The sequence below is a fragment of the Geospiza fortis genome, unplaced genomic scaffold, assembly GCF_000277835.1.
Source record: "Geospiza fortis unplaced genomic scaffold, GeoFor_1.0 scaffold118, whole genome shotgun sequence".
Classification (NCBI taxonomy): domain Eukaryota; kingdom Metazoa; phylum Chordata; class Aves; order Passeriformes; family Thraupidae; genus Geospiza; species Geospiza fortis.
Genome location: NW_005054380.1, coordinates 727,184 through 742,064, shown reverse-complemented (window position 1 = coordinate 742,064; position 14,881 = coordinate 727,184). Strand labels below are relative to the sequence as shown.

Genomic DNA, 14,881 nt, shown 5'->3' with positions numbered 1-14,881 from the left:
AATGCCAGGGCACCTTACAGCGAAGCATTCCCACTCCTCCAGGGCCAGGGGGGTGTGAGGTGTTTCTGAGGGGCAGGTCCTGCAGGAAAGCATCCTGAACCCTCCCCATTGCTGAGGGCAGGGGCAGAGGAGCCCAGCTCAGAGCATAGGAGCAGCTCAAACATGTCCTCCATCCTGCCCAAATCCCAGGAGGTGGGATTTGCTCAGCCAGCTGGGTGTGAGTGTGTTATCTTGGAGCTCCATGGAATCCTAGGATGGTTTGGTTTGGAAAGGACGTCGAAGCTCATCCAGTCCAAGCTCCCACTGTCCCAGGTTACTCCAAGCCCTGTCCAACCTGGCCTTGGACACTGCCAGGGATCCAGGGGCAGCCACAGCTGCTCTGGGCACCCTGTGCCAGGGCCTCAGCATCCTCACAGGGAAGGTTTCCTTCCTCATATCCCATCTAACCCTGCCCTCTATCAGTGTGCAGCCATTCCCCTTTGTCCTGTCCCTCCATCCCTTGTCTCCAGTCCCTCTCCAGCTCTCCTGGAGCCCCTTTAGGCACTGGTAGGGCCTCCAAGGTATCCCTGAAACCTTCCCTTCTCCAGGTGAACACCCCCAGCTCTCCCATCCTGGCTCCAGAGCAGAAGGGCTCCTTTGGGAGCATCTCCATGTCCTCCTCTGGATTTATTCCAACAGCTCCACCTCCTTCTTATGCTGGAGGCCCCAGAGCTGGATGCAGCACTGCAGATGGGGTCTCACCTGAGCAGAGCAGAGGGGCAGAACCCCCTCCCTGGGTGCTGCTGGTGGCTTTGGGGCAGCAAAGGGGGCTGCTGTGCAGGTTGAATCAGGGTAGTACCTGAAATCCAGCTAAAAGAACTGCCTGGAGTAAATCCTGCCCTGTCCCCATCACCCTGGAGCAGAGAGAGGATGTGGTGTCACTTAGGGGGGTTTGTGGTGTGACCACAGAAACAGGAATGAGCCCCTTGGCTGGCAACAGGAGGTGACTTTCTTGAGAGCATCCCCCAGAACCTCTCCAGAAGGCCTGGAGGAGATTTCAACACTGCAGCAGCCTCAGACTGGCTCGTTCCAAGCCCTCCTGGCTCTCCAGCACTGCTGAGCCTCCCTGGCTTGTCCTCCAGGAAAATCCCAGCACTCTTAATAGGCTATGAGGCATCTCCAATAATTCCAGCAGATGCTGCCAGTTAATGTGGGTTGGCACAGAACTTTATCATTGGCCCATATTGCTCCAATTACAATTTAGCCTATGGTCCTCTTGGGCTCATCTTTTATTTGTCTTGCACTGCCAAGTGTGGGAGGGAGGGGAGGTGGGAGAGGCCAGGGGATGTGTATCTGACCTCTCCCTCCTTCCCTGCCACATCTCTGCACAGCCAATACATTCCCAGCCACTCTCTTCCCACGGGAAGGGCTGTCCTTGGGCCAGAGCTGTGCATTGGAATAAGAGCAAGAGTCTCTCACCAGAGCGCCCAGGGAAGCCCCTCATTGCACCCCATGGAGCTGAGCACAGTCCTGGCTCAGTTTGCTCCTTCCAGGGAGGCAAATAAGGATTTATTCCAGCACCAGGGCTGGAGTTAGGCTGGCATCACTGTGCTGTGCTGGAGCACCGGGTGCGTTGGGATTTCTGGGAGCTGCTGCGGGGCAATCAGAGCCAACACGCTGCTTCCATTTTTCAAACCTGAGTGCCATGAAGGAGATTTTTCATTCTGAGGGTTAGGCTCTGTTCTGGCAGTGACAGTTGCCTGTGTCTGTATTGAAAGCTCCGGGAAAGTTTCTTTGGATGCTGTGTGGCCTCATAAATGACATCTCGCTCCAGCTGGGACGCAGGCGGAGATGGAGACTGGTAATCCCCTGGGGGAAATCCAACACAGCTTCCAGAGCCTGCAGCTGCATAAACCTGTGTCAGGGAGTGAGGGCTTGTCAGGGACTGCCTGGCCATGTCCAGGCTCTGTCAAGGGGCTTTCAGCTCCCCAGGGTCCTTCAGAGCCCCATTAACCACCACACTGAGAGCAGGGCTCCCCCAGACCCTGTTAAAAGGCTCTCCCAAGGCAAACTACTTTGGGAACATCAAGCACTGGCTGTAAATGTCTGTTGGTTACTTAAGGGGAAAACCTCAGACTGACCTGTGTGAAGGATACATCCTCCCAGCATCCCAAATCCCAGAGGATTCAACAAACAGGAACACTCATTTAAACCACACCAGAAGCCCATTAAATCAAGTGCCTACTCAATTAAGGACACAAACAACTTCACTCTGCCCTCCATCAGCTGCTGCCTATTTGCAGCTTGCATATCCAAAGATGGCAGAGACTCTCTGCTTTCATTTGTCGAGATGGGCTTGGCAAAAAAGCATGCAAAACACCCAAAATACAGTTGTATCCCTGTGTAAAGTGTGAGGCAAACCTCACTGTGGTATGTGAGTCTGGGGCAGTGGAGTCCTGCCTGCAGGGACCTGGAGCAATCCCCATCAGCACATGGAACTCACTCACTCAAAAATCCCTGTAAGGAAAACATCCCAGCTACAATGGCCCTGGAGAAGCAGAAAGGACTTGGAAATCTCCTGACAGGAGCCGGGAGAACACCTCATATCAACACCACCACTGGTGGGACAATTTACAGGATGCCAGGGCTCTCCCCACCTACAGCTAAAGCACTGCTTGCCTCCCTCCCCACAGCTCACCCCAAAACTCCAGCCTCGGGAACCCCTAACCCCACCTCCAGAGCTCTCCCAGTAGCAGCTCCCCTTTCTGAACCCCAAATAGCTCATTGGTGGCTGCTTATTTTTAATTTACAAAACCTTTAGCCCCGGTTTCAGCCCCTGTTGTCAGCTGGAGGATATTCCCAGTGCTAGCAGGACCAGCTGCTCTCAGCATCACCTGGATCAGAAAATCAGAATATCCTGAGGTGGAAGGGACCCACAAGGGTCATGGAGTCCACCTCCTGAGCCTGCACAGGACCACCCCAAGAGCATGTGTGACAGAGCTGGATGGGTTGTGTGATTGATCCCAGCAGGACAAAATGCCCAAGTGCAGCCAATGCACGAGGAAGAATCCATTTTCCAGCCATCAATTACAGTAATCCTTAAGGAAAGCAGGTTCAGGACGAGGTGCATGGACAGGCTCCAGCGGGACTCGGGAAGCTCGGAGCCAGCAGCAGGGACGGCACTTTGATCCCAGGCAGCGCTTCCAGCGCGGCTTCCCTGAGCCATCGCCCAGCAGGGCTCTGAGAGGCGCTCCGCACAAACAGCCGCGCCAGGAAAACTCCTTCTCCCGGCTTTTTTGCTGCGAGCAAGCTCCGATAGGGATCGCCGAGAATAAAGTCACTTCATTTACAAACCGGGGAGCCAAATCTGATAGACATCAACATTCGAGGTAAAGTCAAGGAGCGGTGGAGCGCAGCCAGCTCCCCAAATGAATATTCATGGCAAACACTCCCCCAGCTCCGAGCTGAAGAGAAGCCGGCAGCAGGAAGGCTGCCCCTGGGAAGGGGAAGGCGAGGGACCAGGCTTATTTCATCCTTTTTATTGAGTGCAATTTTCTCTTCAGTACAATATTCTCTGAAAGATACTGTTACAAACTCCGACAATTTCAACACAATCAACAAATTGGGGAAGAAAGGGAGGGGGACGGGGGAGCAAAAAAAAAAATTCCAAGGGTTGAAATCTTTTACAGACATCTCACTGGTTATGTACAGGACAGGGTAGGGCTGGCCCGGGACATGCCGCGGCTCGGGGGGACAGGGACCGGGGCGCTGCGGGACCTCCCGGAGCATCCTGGGCTGGGGAGCGGCCCCTGGGGCCCCCTGTCCGACGCTGCTGCCCCGCTGCAATGCTGCACTCGACGCCCTGCAAGGCAAGAGGAAGACGAGGAGAGGGTGAGAATATGCAGGTCCAGAGCTCAGAGAGCTACGCGTCCTTCCCTGCACCCAGAGAAACCCAAAGGCTTCTTACAGCAAATGCAGCCTCTCAAAAAAAAAAAAAAAAAAAAAAAAGAGAAGAAGAAGAGCAGGGATTAATTAATATGCTGTCAGAAAAGTGATGATTTCACTGAAAGCTCTCCATTTCTCTTCAGGGGGAAAAGAGATGGAATTCTTTGTGAAGCTGAGTCGCTTTAGGGAGCGGAGGCTGGGATGTGATTTTGGGGGTGGGAGGGTATCTGTGTCCCCCCTCAGCCAAGATGCCTTTCCACCCCCTCCCACTGCAAAATGAGCCCCCACGGGTGTAAAGCAGGAGCAAACCACCAGGCACCATCAAATTGCTTTTTCCAATGTAACAAAAAAAAAAAAATCCCCATTTTCTCTGCTGCCAGGGGGAAACCAAAAGGTCTGGGAACCAGAGGAGCAGCCCCAGGAGCACCTTCTCCACACCCTATAACCAACAAGTACCACACAGCAGCAAAATCCCATTATTTAGCCACTTTGGAGAGGCAAAGATGCTTTTAATATACAATTGCACCTTGGAAACATAAAGGCAGCACATTAAATAACAAAGCAATTGACTGCTGGGTCCTTTTGCTGGGTCACAAAAAAAGGGGGCTCACTGGCTAATTATTGCTGGGCATCTCTGTGCCTCTCCAAAATACCAATGCTTTCAGAAACCCACCCCAGCTGTGCCTGACATTTCACTCCTATTAAAATTCATCATTCTCTTGAATGGAAATAATTTTTTTCTTTAGCAAACCCAGGTAGTAATGAAAGTTTTATTTAGTAATGTAGTGTTTCATGGGAAAAGGGGCAGAGAAAAGGGAAGAGAAATTGAGATTATCTTTTTAAAAAGGGAACTTGAGCTGGGGGAAAAGATATTGCTGGATATTTCTTGGGCGCAGGGGGCCACTTTTGGTGCCATGCTTAGTTTGGTCTCACAGCTCTCATTAACGTTAGTGGGATCAGAACAGCGAAACACCTGGAAAAAAACGCTGTAACAGAAACACGACTGATGTAAGGATGCTGAACTCGCTGCTAGAGCCGGGCGGGTCCAGGGGCTGGGTGCACGTCGGCAGTGATTTCTATCGGCTCCGGATGCTGCCACATTAAAGCCGGACTCGAGCATGCCTCCGGCCCCGGGCGCCGCTCCCGGCCTCGCCACCGCCTTCCCCCGCGGCATTCCCGGCTCAGCGTGGCTGCAGGCTCGGCTCTGCCACAGCAGCTGCAGCCCTTCTCTTTGTCGGGCAAAAATGATCCAGGGACAGCCAAGGATGATTTGAGCCGACCCCAAAGGATGGATCTCAAGAGACCCGAGGGACAGGCCATGAACAGCTGGATGAGGACTGGGGGGGCTGGAGGCAGCGCAGCTCATCCCCAGATACGCAGCCACCGAGTCACCCCCTCATCCTTCATCCCTCATCCCACCTCCTCCTCCTCCTCCCGGCGTGGGAACCCCTGCGAGGCGGGCAGGGCTTTGATCTCAGCCTCTGAGAGCTGGCGTGACACAAATAGCAATGAAAGGGCCACGTCTGTGCGGTGAGAAGGCGTTCCAAGAGGGAAGGAGCTGTCGAGCAGCGTGGCTGGGATGCAGGCACCGTGTCACCCCCCGGGCCTCTCCCTTTCCACACTCCTGGAAGGGGCAGAATTGCAAATACCCAAAATAATCAAGGATGGGTGGCTCTGCAAATGCAGCCGCTGTGCCTGTGTGATGCCATGGAAAAAGGTGGGAATGAGGAAGGATGGAGGCAATTCTGGGGGTGACCCAAAGCTGTCCCTGTATCCTGCAAGCCCCCCCTGAGCACCAGCCCATTTCCAGACCCTCTGCAAAAGGAGTCTCATCTCACCCCCTTTTCCCTGGGGCCTCCCAGAGCCCCATCCCCATCCAGGCACCATCAGGGACATGACATGGCACTGCCACACAGGCACTAACCCCAGCCTGAGTGCCTGACCACGGCAGCCTCTGGCTGGCTCCCAAATATTTAGGCTGTGGAATCTGAAGAGTTCAGCCAAAGCACGGTGGGGAAAAACAAGTAAACCAAGCAATATGTGCACATTCCACATCTGCCTGTCCATGGAAGCCCCACAAGGATGTGATGTGAGGCTCACCTGGCTCCTCAGACAACACTTGCCATGGGCTGCACCTCCAGCTGTCAGTCCTTCTTGGCACTAATTAGCATTGATAATTGCACTGATGGTGACCATAATTTTCCTGTCCTCTCTCCCTACCTTCACACAAGGGTTCAATGGCCTAATGAGGGCCCTGAGGATAATCAGAGAGAAGCAGGTTCCCCCACCACGATGGCAGCTCCTGCACAACATGAGGGGATGGGAGGGCAGAGAAGGGAAAGGCACAGCCCAGCTGCTGGATGGAGAAAGCTCTGAGTCTTGTTTACTTGGGGACACAGAGAAAAGTTCACTCCAATTAATTTTTTTAAGTGGACGGGCGTTAATCTCCTTACACTTATCTAGAATTAACGCAGCCTTAAGGAGATTTTTGCCTAATCCACTTCCACATGCGCCCCAAAAGGGCACTGTCTGCTTTGGGAAGGAGCAGAGTTCAGCTAATCCACTTAAAATTCACAGGGCTGGTTTGTTCAGATTAACCTCCTCCAGCATTAATCCTCCAGAGGTAGGCCAGGAGACCTCAACGCCATCCTGCCTCTGCCACTGATGGGGCCACCCCCTCCATGGCTGTGTCACCTGCAATGCAGCTGATCACGTGTTGGGTTCCACAAGAGATGTCCCCAAAACTGCCACTACAGCAGAGCAATGCAGCAGGGCGGGACAGCCAGGGGCTTTGGGGCTGTTTGAATTCCAATGGCCAGAGGAAGGAGAGCAGGAGCAGCAGTGATGCTCGCACACAGACGGGGAGAAGGGGTCAGCTGTGCCCAGGGTGGAGGGGTGCTCACAGTGCTGGTCCATGGAGGACAGCCAGCCAAAAGTGACAGCCCTGGGATGCCACCCAAGTGCCAGCAGCTCTGACAACCCCAAAAGGCACAGGTGAAGGGCACCATGGTCACTGAGACAGGTGCACTTCCCTCCCCAGCACTGATCTGCTGCTCTGACAGGAACCAAGACACCACACTGATTGCCATGGATGCTCATGGTTCCCACCTCACATCTCTTCCTGCCAGGTAAAGCAGAGGAGGTCCTCTCCTGATTGGAGCAGCTCCCCTTTCCATGTCAAACTCTGGGAAGGCAACACAGCCCATCAGGGCCCAGTGATGGACAGGAGCCAGCATATCTCCCCTGAGACACAGAGCCAAACCCTGAGGACATCAAAAGTGGGAGAGCACAACCCAACGGCAGTTCTCACACCTCCCAGACAGGCTTTGGAGGAGATTGAGCTCAGCTGGGACAGACAGAACCATTCCATCATGGCAGGAGGGTTGATGATCCAAGATGATCCCAAAGAACCCCTCCAACACCCCAAAAATAGGAAAAATATAAAACAGGAGCAGCAAAGAAATCACTGATGGCATGAAACAACCTGCCACAGGAGTCCTGTCATTGTAAAGCTAGCTTCTCCCCATCATCACTCAAGAAGCTTCTGGAACTTCCAAAATTCTGAGGAGACTCACTGGGAATGATCCAAGTACTGGATCACTATCCACCCTGGCAGGATCCTTCACAGAAGAGGCACCACAGCAGAAAATGACCTGAACACTAAATCCCCCTGCAGCTCCTCATGCAGTGGGGACACTGGGGCAGCAGGGACAAGCAGCACCTGGATGAGTGCTGGAGCTGGATGTGACTCCTAGGGCCCCACCCTTTCCACCAGCAGCTCAAGGAGGACAGGTGGCCTTGGAGCTACAGAACATTTCTGAGTCTGTAAATCCATTCCTTGTCTCAGCAGTTGATTGATCCTTTTTTTTTTTAACTCAGATTCAATGTTTAAGAGTAATGATTACCAAGTGAACACAGAGTGGCTCAGATATATCGGCAGTTTTTATGGATCAGAGGCAAAAGCCTTAATTCAGACCTTAACAAAGGGAAACGTGTCTGTCCCCATCTCAGAACAACGGCAGGGGCTGATGGCAGTGCAAAAAACCTTTCATAGGTGATGCCCAACGATTTATCCCAGACCATGGGCCAACCGGAATGTTCCAACAGAGATGTCCTTGGGATGCAGGCAAACTTATTGCTGAGATTCTGCAACCCAACCCCAACCCAGCCCTTCCCTCTCTCTGAATCAAACACCTGGAAAAGCAGAAAGCAGAAGAGATCCCATGGGACTCAGGCAAGGGGGGAGGGATGGCCCTGTTTTCTCCTTGGCAAAGGAGCATTAGAGGCACCAAGAGCTGACAGGCTCAGAAATAATGGTTTGAGATCACTCTTATTTAAAAACCGGCTGCCTGCTGTTTTCATTGCAAACCCTGCTCTGACTTGCAGAAATATTTAAAATTAAATATACATAAGTGCTTTCAAAGAACTGTTAATTTGAAGGTCATTAAATGGCATAAAATACATTCCTTTTTTTTATCTGGAAAGAGGCACGTAATTATACCATTAATACACGCTCTTCTTCCACACTCAAGCCTCAGAGATGCGAGGGGCTTGGGTTCACCTTCCCTGGCAGAGGCACCACATCTCCTTTTAATTACTGGTGTTGAGAAGCCTGCTGCTCCTCCATCACACCCAGGGATGGGTGGTGGAAAAAGCATGGAAAAGCCCCAGGGAAGAACAATGCAGCTGAATTGCAAATGGGGATTTTTGGGGGATGAGGGAAGTAACAGCAGGGCTGGAAATGTGGAGCCACTTGGCAATACCCAGTCCAGTTGTGAGGATCTTGCCACTGATTCTCACACAAGACCTTGGGCCAAGCTCAGAGCAGGGGTTTGGTAGCCAAAAGTCCCTTTTTTGATTTAACGCTCTATGCAAAAAGGACAAAGCCAACCCAGACACACACACAAAAAATCCCCTAAAAACACACAAAAGGGTTGAGGTTTTTACAGTTGCCATAGAAATGGAGAGAAGGAGCTGATGACTGCAGAGCACAAAGTGAAAGGCCAGGATCAGGGGTGAGGGTGAGGTGGGCTCACCCAGGCACGCAGCCACATCCATGCATGGATATTCACGTGGGCTGCAGCCAAAGGAGCAAGGCACTGTGACTGAGCTTCACTCAGGAGCAGTGGCAGGGGTCAGGATCCAACCCAGTGGGGCTTACCAGCAACGGGCCCCTCCCAGCACTTCCACATGGCACAAGAACCCATCAGGACCCTGTGTGATGGATAGAGCCCAGCTCAGAGGAAAAGCCTGTGCAGTTGGTCCTCTTTGATCTAAAACTCCTTTTTCTTCCCTTTAAACCATAACTCTGCAGGCAGAAAACAGCTTCTGAGCCATCCCTTCTCCTCTTTGATCAAAGAAAGGAAGTCCAACACCAACCAGTGTGGATCAGAAGATGTGAAACTGGAGTGTTCATCTTTACACCAAGGAAGAGGCTCTCACCAGAGTAGGAGCAACAGAGCAGCATCAAAGCGGTGCCACCCAAGTCAAGGTGAGAGCCTCTTCCTTGGCATCTGGAAAAGGAAAAGGAGGAGCAGGTCAAACACAACACTCCTGCCATGGCCAGGCAGGGATAGCATTGTCACTTCCACACAGAAAGGCTTCACAGTTTGAAAAACTGATTTTATGTGGAAGAAAGGCCTCTAAAGTAACAAAATGATCTGTCAGAAATCATCTGAAATTTGTATACTGGTTTTTTTTTTTCTTCAATAAAAAGAATAAAAACCAAACATGGCTATTTTGGACTTCCCCTTTGTTTTCCACTAACAAACTGATGGCCTTTCATGAAATCTCCTGGTTGAGATGAAACAACTTTCAATGAAAGGCAAGAGAACAGGTGGCCCATGGTGACCCTCCCTCAAGTATCACCTAGACTGCAACTCCCTTGGCCCATGATGGCTTTTCACTGCAGGGATTTGTTTGAGCCCACCTGCATACTCTTTGCTCAGCCTGGAGCACCACCAGTCTGCTGCTGGGCTCTTGCATCACCCTGGAGGGGACACATACAGGTCCCAGAACAAGGCCAAGATGTGGGGACAGCTGGTGAGGAGTGATGGCATATGGGAATCATCTGCTCTAATGCAGCTCAGGAGACATCAGATGTTAGATAGCTGGGAAAGGGCAACAGAATGGAAAGGCCACCAGCCCTGGCAATGCCCAGGAGCACTGCTAGTGGCCCAGAGCCAAGGAGCATCATCCCTGGGAAACTGAACCAAGAGGGTCTTGGCATCTCTGATGGCACCTGAGCACCCTGACAGCCTGTTTGATCCCTCAGGGGTACTTGGCCCGCTGGGTGGGATGAGCAGGACTGATTCCCATTTCATATTCACCACAAAATGGCCTCAAGCTGTGCCAGGGAAGGTTCAAGTTGGACACCAGGAAGAATTTCTTCACTGAAGGAGTGATTAAACATTGGAATGGGAGGTGGTGGAATGCCCATCCTTTGAGGTGTTGAAGGAATGGCGCACATGGCACTCAGTTCTCAGGACTGGCTGACAGGGTGGGAATCAGTCACAGGCTGGGCTCGATGGTCTCAGAGACCCATTCTCACCCTGTGACATTGTGGTTCTGCATTAAAGGGTTTACACTAAACCAGGGTTGCTGTGGTGTGCTGGGGGCAGGGACAGCACCGAGCAGGCTGCAGCAGCTGCCTCGCAGGTGCTTGCAGGGCTGGCAACAGCGGCAGGGGAGCCATAAAGGTGCAGTATTGATATTTAGCCTGTGTGGCTGTCACTCGTTCCTTTAAACACCTTTAGCTTCCTTCTAATAAAAGAGAAATCATAAAAAAAATCCACAAAGGACCCTTTAGTGCCAGCGAATACCAATGTGGCGGGGCGGCGCATTAGCATGCGCGGCGCCTGCTCCATCTGCATGTTGTGTTCCGTGTGACAACATCCCAGAATACAGATTTGGGCCGCCAGCATCCCGAGAGGTATTAGCAATCGCCTATCAGACAGGAAGAGGAGCAGTTCCTGCTGTTGTAAACAAGGGGGGTTTTTCTCTGCCTCTTTCTCTGGGGGGAGTTCAGTGAATTGAAACAAGCTCATTCCTGCATCTTGTTAGTTCCATTCTTCAGCAGAGCACGGGTCACCTGCCTTGGGCAATAGAAGTAAAAAAAACTGGAGGTGTAGAGAGCACCCCAAAGAGCTCCAAAGAGCACTGGAGGTGTAGAGAGCATCCTTCACCTGCTGGTGGTGATGAACCACGAGCACAAACGTGTTCCTCATGAACCACCATGAAATGAGCATGTGCTCCTCACGGGATACACAGGGGTCCACCCAGCCACAGAGGACCCTGACAGCCCCAACACAGGAGGGACAGTGCTCCCACTCAGGAGATGTGGACGGGTGCTAGCAGCAAGCAGAGCACAGGCTTTTCTCCTTGTGTTCAGAGGCAGCAAGCAAATCTGGTGAGGTATCTCCAGGCATAGATGGGAATACAATGGGGCAGATGGACACAGAGCAATCCCTTGATGTAGTTGGATATGGGCAGCCCCATGGCAAAGAGAAACATGGGGAAAAATCACAGCCCATGTGGGCATGAGCCATCCCCACAGCACTGATGGACACAGGACATCACCTCAGCACAGATAGATGTGGGCTGAAAAGTAAAGCAGCCCCTATAACACAGCTGGACATGGGGCATCCCTGTGGCTCAGGAACCCCCCCCCAGGATATGGATGGATGCAGGACATTCCCATGGCACTAGCAGATGTGGAGTATTGCCGTGGTGGGGATGGAAGAGTGAGAGGGATGAGGGTGAGTGAGGAGGACAGAGGATCTCCACGTACATATGAGCCACCACACCACCAAATCCCAGCTGGGACCTGCAGCCCCTGAGGCACAGCCACAGCCAGCCCATGCCACTGCTCTGCCACCACACGGCACAGCGCCAGCGAGAGCACGGTGATGGATCATTGCAACTCGCACACAGCCCTCTAAGTAAAAGCCTTATTAAGAGTTCATTCATTTTATAAACTCCTGCGTGATCCACAGGGAAGTCAGATGGCCAAGCCTTACAATATTCTGGGTAAACACTGACACGTGTTGGGCAATTTTAACCAGATCAATTTGCCTAGGAGACCAATGGAGGAACCAAAAAAAAAAGAATAATAAAGATCAAATTAAATGGGGAAACATCCACTGGGAGAAGCTATAAAGAAGAGCAGAAAAATACAGAGCAGGATGGATGGATGGATGGACAGAGATACACAAGACACTCAGACCTACCTCTGAAGCCATGAAACCTAAGTCCATAAATGAATATCAAAATCCTTAGGTCCACAAGATGGGGGAAAAAGTCCTCCATAGCCATCTTCCAGACATCACCGAGGCCCTGGAGGCCTGAGTAGTCCATTTCCCAGAGCATCTCTCCTCCAGCAGCCACCAACCCAGTCACAGCCAAGCGGTGGCTCCTCCAGTCCCGTCCCATCCCCACCGTGCCGGCCGGCCCTTGGCATCCTCCTCCCCACGTGCAGGATGCTGAGCGCTTCCTTCATCACCAGGTGCTTCCAGGCTGCCTCCTGCCCCTGGGGGCTGTGGGTACAACCCCTGGCCCCCCCTGGGCCTGGCCTGCAGCTGGCTGCAGGGTCAGCGCTGGTCTTCAGTCCTGGACGAGCAGCGAGTCCACGGAAGGTTGACAACATACACAGGCGCATGAGCGCGCACACACACACGGGAACACCTCTTTCCATTTTCCAGGATGGAGAGTTTGTTTTTTTTTTTTTTAATCCTTTTTTTTCCTTTTTGCAAAAAAAATGCAAGCAAAAGAGAAAAAAAAAACCAAAACCCAAGGTTTTCTATTGAAGGTACATCTCTTCTTCAATATGAAGACATTAACTGGATTGAGTTGGATCCCCCATGCAGTGGTCAGTGAAGTCCTTTGGTAGTTGCCGGAGCGGCACCCGGGTGGGATGGTAGGGAGCTGCAGAGACATCTGAGGACACTTCCACCCAGTCCGTGAGCAGAGAGGGGAGCGGGGTGAGCCAGGAGGACCAGGGCAGGTAGGAAGGGCAAAAGAAGAAAAAGGAAGGTGGTTCCTCCAGACAGGATGCTCCATCTCGTGCCTCTCCCTTCCCCAACAGCCCCTTCCTCCTTCTCAGTTTCGACCACTGCTCACTAGTGGCAGGATTGGAGTCTGGTCTCTAGGGTTTGGGTTTGCTTCCCCAATGCACATTGGTTTGTCTTCATTGTTTTTTATGATTTTTTTGTTTTGCTTTGCTTTTTAAATATATGATTTGTACATATTTATACGTATTTATACGCTGTCCCCCATGACATTGGTAAGTGTGCTTCTGTTGGTGAGGAATGGAAGTCACCAGTCAGAGGTGAGTCCCAGGAACATCCTCGGGCTGCAGTGGCAGTCCCCAGGCAGCAGTGGCTCCTCTGGCAGCGCTGCCCCGTGCCAGTTCCTCCCCTCCCACCTTTGCCCTCCCCGGCCCCTCCCCATGGGACAAGGGACGTCATGCCATCGAGGTCGGAGACTGGCTCATCTGTACTCGCATGGACTGCACGCTGTTCAGGATCTTCTTCTGGTGCCCAGCCAAAGTCACCCCTATTCTCAGGAGGTCTCTGGAAGACAAGCAGACAGAGGAAAGTCAATGGCAAGCTGAGGGTGGTGAACCTGGTTTGCTGTTGCTAAGGGACCTTATCACTACAACTTCCTGAAGATTGGTTGTAGTCAGGGGGGTTGGTCTTTTTCACCAGGCAGCACTGACAGAACCAGAGGACACAGTCTCAAGCTGTATCATGGGAAATATAGATTGGATATTAGGAAGTTTTTTACAGAAAGGATGATGAAGTTCTGGAATGGTCTGCCTGGGAGGTGGTGGAGTCACCATCACTGGATGTGTTTAAGAAAAGACTGGATGGTTTAGTTGAGGTGTTAGGGCATGGGTTGGACTCAATGATCTTTAAGATCTCTTCCAACCCAGTCATTCTGTGAATTCTGTGGAGGTAAGCTTAGCTGGAACATCCACAAAGCCCAAGCATGGCCCCATAAGCATCACTGAGAACAGGGAGACACCCACACATTGACCCCCGAATAGTGAATGTGGCCACCTCCAGACTCTGGGTGACCAATGTAAGGGATGCTCACACCTGTCCTTTGCCCTGAACTGACCTCCCCACCTCCACAGCTGGGCAGCACCCTGCTTTTGGGCAACCCTGGCATGGCCAACTCACTCGGATGTCATCTGGGCCACCAGCTGCAGGGACGTGAAGCCAGCGGTCAGGAAGCTGTCCCGGTACTGGCTCATCTTCACAGCGCTCAGCCAGTCATCTACTGAGGTAAAGGCAGTGAAGTCGGGGATGGAGCGGTCGAGGAGGGGCTGAGAAGGCCTGAAACAGGACACACCGCTGGGGACAAGCCTGGCTGGCACCACGGGGCCGTCCTGCCTAGCACAGGGACACACTCCCCAATCCACCCCCAGTATCCCTGTGCTCCCCCAGCACACATCCATGGAAGGCCATGAGGAAGGCCTGTCCCATGGGAACACTGCCGTGCCAAGCAGTGCTTTGCAAGCTCACACACTGCATTCCATCTGTGGGAGCCACAGGGATGAGGCGTCAGCAGAGCAGCTACCACACCCAAACGGTCACAGACCATAAAGAATCAATAGCAAAGAATTATTGCTGTCGCTTGGCTGAAAACCACATGTTCTTTGTCTGTCAGGCAGAGTGAAGACAGAACCCCCCCACCCCCATCTAAGGATTTATGGATTCTCAAGCCTCTAGGGGAGCCTTTCCCCACAGCGTGGGAAGGTGGCAGGGAGCATCCCCACGCCCTGCACTCACACAGCGGTGATGGTCGCCACAGTTTTGAGGCTTGCCGGGTTGCGGATCATTTTGTCGAGGGTGTTGACAATCTCGGTGAAGCGCGGGCGGGTGTTGCGGTCCTTCTGCCAGCAGTCCAGCATCAGCTGGTGCAGCGCGGCCGGGCAGTCCATGGGCGGCGGGCG

General features: G+C 52.6%; 1 protein-coding gene and 1 long non-coding RNA gene across 2 annotated transcripts in view; both read right to left on the bottom strand.

Annotated features, from left to right (window-relative positions):
- Positions 1-3,503: 3,503 nt before the first annotated feature.
- Positions 3,504-12,491, bottom strand: LOC115948343. Its single transcript, XR_004082164.1, has 2 exons — positions 12,153-12,491; positions 3,504-3,841 (listed from the first exon to the last, which is right to left on the bottom strand). It is a non-coding gene; the product is annotated as an uncharacterized LOC115948343 (long non-coding RNA).
- A 159-nt stretch (positions 12,492-12,650) lies between these two features.
- Positions 12,651-14,881, bottom strand: part of EPHB1 (EPH receptor B1) — a 44,874-nt gene continuing 42,643 nt past the window's right edge. Inside the window, exons 14-16 of the mRNA XM_031060306.1 lie at positions 14,718-14,881; positions 14,106-14,261; positions 12,651-13,493 (exon numbers count right to left, since the gene is read on the bottom strand). The exon at positions 14,718-14,881 is cut by the window's right edge and continues 19 nt beyond it. Coding sequence (XP_030916166.1) covers positions 13,385-13,493; positions 14,106-14,261; positions 14,718-14,881 — 429 coding nt within the window. The 3' untranslated portion in view covers positions 12,651-13,384. The remainder of the gene's footprint in view (positions 13,494-14,105; positions 14,262-14,717) is intronic.